This window comes from Pistacia vera, unplaced genomic scaffold, assembly GCF_008641045.1.
Source record: "Pistacia vera cultivar Batoury unplaced genomic scaffold, PisVer_v2 Contig212, whole genome shotgun sequence".
Lineage (NCBI taxonomy): Eukaryota > Viridiplantae > Streptophyta > Magnoliopsida > Sapindales > Anacardiaceae > Pistacia > Pistacia vera.
This window is the reverse complement of record NW_022196016.1, coordinates 13,507-23,423: the sequence shown is the minus strand read 5'-3', so window position 1 is coordinate 23,423 and position 9,917 is coordinate 13,507. Positions and strand designations below refer to the sequence as shown.

At 33.2% G+C, this 9,917-nt stretch overlaps 1 protein-coding gene across 1 annotated transcript; it reads left to right on the top strand.

The window, feature by feature from the left end:
* The first annotated feature begins 6,133 nt into the window (after positions 1-6,133).
* On the top strand, positions 6,134-7,456 carry LOC116129611 (metalloendoproteinase 1-MMP-like). The gene has a single exon (XM_031415335.1). It carries the CDS (start codon positions 6,283-6,285, stop codon positions 7,348-7,350), a length of 1,068 nt encoding a protein of 355 aa, XP_031271195.1. The 5' UTR covers positions 6,134-6,282; the 3' UTR covers positions 7,351-7,456.
* The last annotated feature ends 2,461 nt before the right edge of the window (positions 7,457-9,917 follow it).

The following is a 9,917-nucleotide window of genomic DNA, read 5'->3' as shown; positions in this document are numbered from 1 at the left end:
TTTGCTGGGTTTGTCCTATCAATGTAATGCTCTTCTTATATCTACATTTAAAAAAAAAAAAATTCGAGTACAGCTACAAATATTATATAGTGTATGTATTATAAGTTTGTGAAAATTCTGAGTGAAAGTTATTGTTTTAATCTGTTTCAAGTCATAATCCTTAGAGATCATCAAGGGTTTGCAGTACAAGAAGCACCATAAGTAAAGTCTGGTGTTTATTTACCATTTTTGTCACCTAAGACAGATCAAATACTAGTCATATTTTTGCTCTATGTATATATTATTGAACATAGATTTATGATGGTGGCATATAGGGAGATGGAGATTGAATTGGATTTGATATTTTTGAATGAGAATTGTGACATGACAATGAAATGATTTTAACTCCAATTTTGTGTTCTCCCCATTTAAAACCTGCTTGTTTTTTTATCCAGATTGAAAGTCTTTGTATTGCCTTCCCAATTTTTTTGTTTTTTTTTTTTTTTGTTTTTGTTTTCAATTCAACGGATTGCATTGTGATTTTCAAATCTACACTCTTGTTGGGTTTAAATTGACAAAATTCAATATATAAATGTCAATTTATTTTGCATCAAACTCAGGGACAAAATGGAATTTCAACTGCTTCAAAATTTTAAAATCTGAAAAGTTATGGGTTGATTTTTAGCACTAGGGATGAATTGGTAATTTAATCTTTACACATAGTGGGGGTATATTGATAATTATACAATTAAAAGGGGTATATTGGTAATTGATGCCGTTGACATGACATATACTAATAAAAAATAATTTCAGTCAAACAATTAGGGGTATTTCCATCTTTATAGTGATAATCACTGTATTTAACAGCATTTACTAATGAAACATGACGATTGGATGGGAAAGTGGCATTTTGAAACTTTTTGGGTGAGAAAATCATTAAGGCAAACCTTGGGTGGGAAAGGTTTGCTCTTTGAACAATTGTTAACTATGTATTTATCTATATTATGCATCCAGAACCAGAAGTCTGATATTAGGCTTCTTAAAATTTAAATTGTTGTAATACATTTTATTTCATTAAATTCTCATACTCATCAATCATTTATCAGCGATGTTATAGACACTGGAAATGGGTATCGAAAAATTGCATCGAAATACGTGGCCTCTAACTTGAACGTCGCCACGTAGGACACGATAAAAGAATTTCGTAAATGGACAACCGTCCAACATTTTCGAACGGCCGTCCATACTTCGTGGACGGCCATTCATTCAAGAATGGACGATGGTCCATAACAAATATTTAAAAATAAACTAAAAATCAATGGACCATCGTTCAAATACTAGGGACGGACGTCCCTTTAATATGGACGACCGTCCCTTTAATATGGACGACCGTCCATAATAGATGGACTAGTGTCCCTTTTATAGGGATGGTCGTCCACAATAGATGGATTGGCGTCCATAAGCAATACAAATTTTTTTTTTAAAAAAATGAAAACAAAAAATTAGATGGACGCCAGTCCATCTCATGTGGACAGCTGTCCATATTATGTTAAAAATTTTAAAATTTCAACTTCTTCAAATGCCGAACAGAGAAACAGCATATCTGCCGCTGCTGCATCTCATGTAAAAGGCGTTGCTCTAATAAAGCCTAATCGAGAACATTGTTTGCTCTTATTGTGTCAATATGTGAGTGCCCAAGGGCAGGATCAGGCATTTGACCATGCATCAACCGCTCAAAAAGCACCTGTTGAGCTTGTGATTGTTGTCGCTCCTGCAAAAGCTTTTGTTGTTGATGAAACTGTTGTTGTTGCTGCAATTGATGATGTTGAAGTTCAAGCTGACGCTGTTGTTGCAGATGAAGGGTCAAGAGATGTTCTATATCTAGAGTTGGATGGTTTGCCAACTATTGTTGATGAATCAAATTCTGATTTGGCAACTATTCTAAAACTGATTCATTCAGGCGTGTATAAGGAAACATATTTCCCTGTTAGAGCTGATGTTGCTGCAATTGTTTAGACAAAAGCTGCTCCGCTAGATCAAAATGGTTGGATTCCTGTTCCATGCGTTGCATATGGTGAGCAGCAATAGGATCTTGATGCACAATGGGGTCAACAAGTATGTTTTTTATATAAATATCTGATTGTGTCTCTGTAGCAAGAGTTGGATCAGCCATCGCACCGTATGGAGCAGTCCTTCCCACACCAGAAGGCACATTTGTAGGTCTTGTGTGAGTTCCTTCGAGCTCCGACCATAGCAAGCCAAAAGGGTGCAACTTATTATCATTCTGAATTGCAATGCCAGAATCTATCAACTCAGTTGAACGAGGGGGCTGGACACTAGCATCATGAATGTTCCTAGAAGACTTTACAATAGGATATCCAGTATTCCCTGCTGATACAATACGATGGACGGCAGTCCATCTCATGCGGACGGTCGTCCCTAAAAGATGGACGACCATCCACAATAGATGGACTAGCGTCCATCTACTGTACTTTTTGGATAACCCCGTCTATATTAACGGGACGCTCGTTCATAGAATTTGGACAGGAGTCCATTGTTTTTTTTTTTTTTTTTTTAAATACTTTTTATGGACCCTCATCCATTCCACTATGAACGGTCGTCTGAAATCGTTGGACGGCCGTCCATTTACGTCAATGTTCTATCGTCCAACGTGGCGACATCCACGTATTTCAATGCAACTGTTCAGTACCAATCTTTCGGTGGATATAGCATTTTTTATCATTTATTGACGGTTTCATTGTGAGCTCCAAGCTCGCAAGTCTTAGGCCTCTAATATTTTATTGGAAAAGAAAAAAAGATAGGCCCAGCCCTATTTATATGAGCTATACTAGCTTTACAAAGAGAAATACTAAGAGGGGCATACAAAGACAAATCCTGCGCTTAAAAGAAGGGAAAGAGAGAGAGAGAGAGAGAGAGAGAGAATCATGAAGATTAAGGGCAGGATTTGTCTTTGTATGCCCCTCTTTGTATTTCTCTTTGTAAGGCTAGCATTTCTCTATTTATATTGAACGATCTTGATGCAGGATATGGTTTTGAGCTATCAGATGATTAAAATAAGAGTTAATGATTAATCCTACGAGGTATGAGACAATAACAAAAGTTATTCCAACGTCAAGTTTTAAGTGTTAAAATAAACGGTAAGAAGACAATGTGATAATATTTACTAACTCATAATAGTGAAAAATTTAAGGGCTTACTAACAATTCATTCATGTTAGGAGAATTTCAATTATTTTGAATATTTTAGAGAGATTTTTATTATTATATCATACCTTGGAGGAAATTAATAGGGGCATTTAAAAAAAAAAAAACACACTAACCTATCTGGATCCGTTAACCGACCCAAACCAAATAGAAAAAACCGGTTATCCAGAAATCCGAATCGGATTTTTGATTGCAATGTTGAAAAATCTGGATTTTTGGTTCGGATATCGACTCGACTCTCCGAAAAATAGGATATCCAATATGAACCAGTTTCTAAAACCAAATAAACCCAAATAATTTTTAAATAATATTAAAGTTAAATCAATAACTATTAAATAATTGGATTACAATTAATCAATAACAAAGAAAAAAAACAAAAAAAAAAAAAACCTTTTACTTCTCAATAAAGCTTATTAAAAAAAACAACGCTTTCTAATTCTCAACATTTTATAAAATAAATTAGTAAATTGAACATTAGACCTTTATAAAACATGATATTTTTCATTATTCACTTTCTTAAATGATTTTAATAAAATTCATTTAAATGATTTCGTAAAAGGATTGATTGATACCAACGTGTTCCAGCTCTGTGTTTTATATTACAGCTTATGTGTTCTAAATTATATATATATTAGTAATCAATTTGGATCTTATTTTTTAATGTAATTATGCAAATTTATAATGTATATTAAAATTTTGGGGATAAATAGGTAACTCATAAATCATGTCAAAAATTTAAACTATACTTGATTCTATAAAACTTTATGAATTGGATTGTGATGAGTAATTTTTTAAAATTTTAATTATAAAATTCTAGGATGCATGTATAAATAGATAACTCAGTTTTATGTGTTAATTTTAAATTGTACTATCTTGATCCTACAGAAAATATATGAATTAGTATTGTGATAGAAGTACATGCTACTTCTTCAGTTTTATGTTTTAAAAAAGGACAACTTTTTATATCCAAATATACCAGAATTATTCTCAACAAAAAAAAAAAAAAAAAAAAAACAATATTTTTTATTATTTTCATCCTATATGTTATTATGCATAATGTTCTAACCAAATATAAAATGAAATTTTTGATGTTTTTTTCAGCATATATTTCATGTTTTTTCAAATAGGGGCACAATTGTAATTTTGGATTTCAAATCGGATCAAAACTGGATACCCGCCTGAACCAAACTAAAAATTTAGTTTAGTTAAAAACCGAATCAATCGTAAATCAGTTCGAATTCAAATCAGCTTTTTTATCTGATCCAAATTTCTGGATCGATTAAAAAAAACAACAAACCGGATCATATATCCGATTTTAAACACCCCTAAGGATTAATGCCATTAACTCTTTAAAAAATAAATTAGGGTTTAGCTCCTACTTTTTATTTCATTAGTCTCGTTCGAATACTTTTTTTTTTTTTTTTGGAAATTTAACCTTAAATAATAAAATGATAGGGACAGGATATATGCATCCAATCTTCTCTCCTCATTCAAATAAATAATTATGAATAAAACAAAATTATAGTGAAAAATAAGAGAGTTCTATTTAACCACAGAAGTACATGTTGATTTCCTAGAACATATTCGCAAATCCAAATCCAAATCCATTGACCCCAAAACAATAATTAAAATATTTACTACTGCTTCTCTTGGCTTTTACACATTCTTCTTCAAAATTACTGTATTTAATATTTACTATAAGTGACCCTTAAATTTTATATTGTAAATAACACGTTATATATTATTTCAGATAAATATTTGAAACAATTAGTATAATTAATAATGTTAGATGTACAAAGAAATTTTACAAAGATTTATGTACAAAGTGATGTGGCAAGAAATGAATAAAAGAGTAAATATGATGAGTTTGACTTTTTATATTCACTTTTTTATTTATTTCTTATCACATTACTTTTTACATAAATCTTTGTAAGATTTCTTTCTATATGTAGTATTATCCTAATATAATATATGCTATCAATGTTTGGCCTTTCAAAAATGTTTGGCCTTTCAAACTAATCAAAAGTAACATCTAATGCTCCAATTAGATAATTGTTATTGGTGTTAAATCTCAGTGTCATCTTACATGACGTCATGATCAGTTGTGAAATCCAACGGTTCGTATCTGCCAAACCAAATGTGTTTTGGAGGAAAAGTAGTTGATCTGTTTATCTTCTTTTGTTGGACAATAAAAGTTGATACAGTATATTGGAACCATAAAATAAACTACGCGCTTCATGTTTGCCACAGTACATCCTAACAAAATAAGAGTATGATGCATGCTTTCTATTTAAAAAGTTTTTTTTTTTTTAATTTTTTAATTTTCTTTTCACAGTAATTATTGGCTCTACTTGATATGGAATTATGGATAAGTATTGAATATACGTTAAAATATATTTATTTTCATGTCATGTTCATGCATCCCCATATATATCGTTTGTGTTTTCCATGTTTTTACTTTTTATGGAATATATATATTATGTTACAGTATACACCTGAAGCATGAGAATGTAAGTATAAGGTCAGCGAAGCCATGGAAACCCAGAAGTCTTAACAATTTCTTGGGTTTAATATTGATTTTTCGCATCAGCAGAAGGCAGAAGTTTCGTGTATTACAAGTTTATACGAAGAAAGACATAGACTTGAAAATGATTTAAGAATAGTTTTAGACCACCTGATTTGGTTAACAAATTAACAGAGAAACCTCAACTAAACTTGAACAACCCAAACAATTTCAATTAGAATTATTGAACCCAGACCAGATGGCCAAATACCAAAGTCTAATCACCGGTTTATCAGTAGTCAGCACAAAATTGAAACAATTAGAAACTGAGACAGTGGTTAACCCACCATCATCCATCAAAGTCGGAATCTCAAATTAAAAGGCACGCACGGCAGAATCTTCCTAACTTTCTCATCATTTTCTTGCTCCTCCATCTTATCTTAGTTTAGTTCAAATATACAATTAATTATTTATCTTTATCATAAAATTTTTTCCTATTAATACAAACTCCTATTGTATCAATTCAATTCCATTCCTCCCGCCCTCGGATCAAATCCCAACATAACTCACAAAATTATGTTTCCAATTTTCAGTCATTTCTCTATCTTCTTCTTCTTCACCATCCTCTTTCTTTCCCGCCCTATATGTCCCGCCAGAATCATACCGGATTCAGTAACTGTAATAACCGACAACTCAACCCACAACACCACGTGGCACGACTTTGCTCGTTTCCTTGACATCGAGAAGGGCAGCCATGTCAGCGGCATGTCAGAACTCAAGAAATACTTGAACCGTTTCGGTTACCTCTCGGTTTTGAACAAAAACTTCACCGATGTTTTCGACTCTGAAATGCAATCCGCCGTCGTTTTGTACCAGCAAAAACTGGGATTGCCCGTAACCGGAAAATTGGACTCCGATACGATATCAACAATCATGTCTCCACGGTGTGGCGTTAGTGACAAAGAGCATAAAATACACACAACAAAACGTTATTCATATTTTTACGGTAAGCCGAGATGGGTGCGTTTATCGCCGCTGACGTTAACCTACGCATTTTCGAAGAGTAACACGATTGATTACATAAGTTTATCGGATATTAAGGATGTTTTTAAGCGTTCTTTTTCACGGTGGTCTTCTGTTATTCCGGTGAATTTCACGGAGACAGAGGAATATGAATTAGCCAATATTCGGATTAGTTTTTATTCGGGTGACCACGGCGATGGACAGCCGTTTGATGGAGTTTTAGGGGTGCTGGCCCATTCATTCTCCCCAGAAAATGGGAGGTTGCATCTTGACGCAAGAGAAACATGGGCCGTTGATTTCAAAGCAGTGAAGTCAAAAGTGGCGGTTGATTTAGAATCGGTGGCGACCCATGAGATTGGGCATATACTTGGGTTGGCTCACACATCGGTCAAAGAAGCTGTAATGTATCCAAGTTTAAGTCCAAGGGCAAAGAAGGTGGACCTAAAGGTCGATGACGTGGAGGGTATTCAGGAATTGTATGGGTCAAACCCTAATTTTAAGTTCAGTTCATTGTTGGAGTCTGCAAATTCTTCTAATCATGGGATTGATCTAAAAAGGAGATCGTCAAAGTGGACCATTTATTTCTTAGTGCCATTATTCTTACTTTTAAGGATTACATGAGGACTTTTATTTCTTCGTTCCTCTTTATGTTTTCATACTTTGTCTCTTCATTATGTCTTATACATAGGTTCACACTCGGATGTAAAACAATTCTTTGATAGATTCAATCAATACAAAATTTTTCTATTTTATGTATTTGATTGTTTTCATCTGGGCATATATTCATAAACTAGGTTCATATATGATTACATAATAACATGATCCAAAACCTAAGTCAAAGAGAAGTAAGGTATATATGAGACCATGGTATCACTTAATATTCAAGATAAATTATGCCAATCTCACAGTTCCTCCTTAAAAGAAAACTTGTCGTGCCGGTACTGCTTGAAATATAAATTCCGATTGCATAAATGTGAAGATGACATTAAGCTATATCTTTAATTATGATTATCCTCAATAATACATCATATAAAATTATACACAATGCCCCACCAAACCCCATTAGAGATAAACGTCATTACTTGACTAAATAACTAGTTAATTCCTGTTTATTGCTTTAATCCTTATTTTCAAAGTGTATGTGATTGTCTTCGTCTCCACATAGTTTCTGACCGTTGAACACTTCATTGGTTGACTGCTCTTCGTTCTGGTAAACAAGTCTATTCGCTACCATGAAGGTTTTCCTTCCGAGAAATTGAGGAAGGATTTGAGTACACGTTATAAATTTACTATATGAATTGGTTAAATCTAATAAAAGTCATATTGAAACTGAGAAAAAAGAAAAGAAAAAAGTTCTTGGTGGAAATTAATGTCCGTTTCGAACTTTGATATTTATATTTTATAGGGTCTTTGACATCATTGACTCAAGTTTTCCTCACACGGTTTTGTTATGCCAAAATAATATGCTGACATCATCTCCACCAATCAGTGCTTAGTAAGCATCTCCACCAATCAGGACCTAGCAAGCACTTAAGGACAAAACCATATTAATTGTGTGAATCTTAAGGGATATTTTGTACAGACATCTATCTACACTTTATTTAATTTGAGGATAGAGATGAAAGATAAAAGAAGATCTTCACCAAATTCTGACAATTTGCAAAAACATTTATTACTTTAAGTTAAAAAGAGTGTAAATTAGCAGCTCTCCTCCTCAAAGAGAAGGTTAGATACACACTGATTTACATAAAAAATAGAGAAGAAACACTATCAGAAAGAGATCGACTTGTTATTCTATTAGAACACTTCGATATTGTAATCTCGAGTGATCGCTCTCTTTGTATGTTTCAGCAACGATAAAAAAGAAAGCCAATAATACAACCACAGTAAATGTAAGACTTGCTCATAGCATTCAAACCACTTTAAAATCTCTCATGTCAACTGTTTATTTACGTTTCTTCAAGCACATATCATCATTTCATCGCAAATACTCACCATAATCATCTTCACGTGTAAACTCAAAACACTTTGTATGTGCGTTTTTCGTTGGTGTCAAAATCATGCATCAACAGTTTGGTGCTAGAAGAAGGGTCTGATTTCACAATAGCTCTCTATCCAGTAAGTTTACGTTCTTCCAATCAATCTTGTTTTTACCAACGAACATGTTAGTTTCTTTTTCAGAATCATCCATAAGTCGATATGGCTCGTGGTCATGAAATGGATCAAAGAAACAAATATGTCGTAAACAACAATGAAGAGACCCCTCGCAACCAGGGAAAGACACCTCCTGAAGGAGTTCCCCACTGTAGGTTGACGGATCTCTTAAAGGCAACGGAAATTAAAAATTTTGTTAAGATCCACTAACGCTAACCCATGATTGTTACGCTGATTTACATTATTTATACATAGAAATCAAATCAAAGGTTATGTATATTCATATCAGCGTTGAAGGCTCCTTCGAATTGATGATGGATTCGCAAACCACTTCAAAGTAAAAGTGAACTCCTGGTATCCACACGAAGACATGACTACTGTCGTTGAGAGACTTCTAAACTAGGAAGATAACTCAACATCAAGAACAAATCACAGTAGAGTTTTTCTTGGTGACGAAAGTTCTTTTCCTCACAAAAGGGGGAGGCATTTTGAGAGAGAAGGGTGCCTAGGGTTTCAATTTTGCAACTCAAAAATCATTTAATGATTTAATTTTTAGTTGCACTTAAAAAGTGCACACTAAAATCCTATTCCAACTTAGAATAGCCATCTATTTCAATTGGAATAACAAACAACTTATTCCAAATTGGAATAGATTCCCCTTGCAACCCAAACATGACATTTCAATTCAAATTTAAAAACCAAATTTGAATTTCATATTATCAATATTAGATAATATATATATAATCTCACTAATTTAATTTTCATATGAAATTAAATTTAGGCAACAACCTCAACAAATTTAATTACACCGTGAGATTATCAAAATACCTTTTTACCATAAATAACGAAAATACCCCTATCACAAATTATGTTCTTAATTTGTCATCTATGTATGCAACTCGAAGGCTCTTCATCGTATCGGTAGTGAATAATATCGCGATTGACAATCAATTAATTGTCTCACTCGACGTAGATCAAGATTGGCCTTAGTCAGATATCATGATTACTCGATAGATTCGGATTCAGCAAAACCG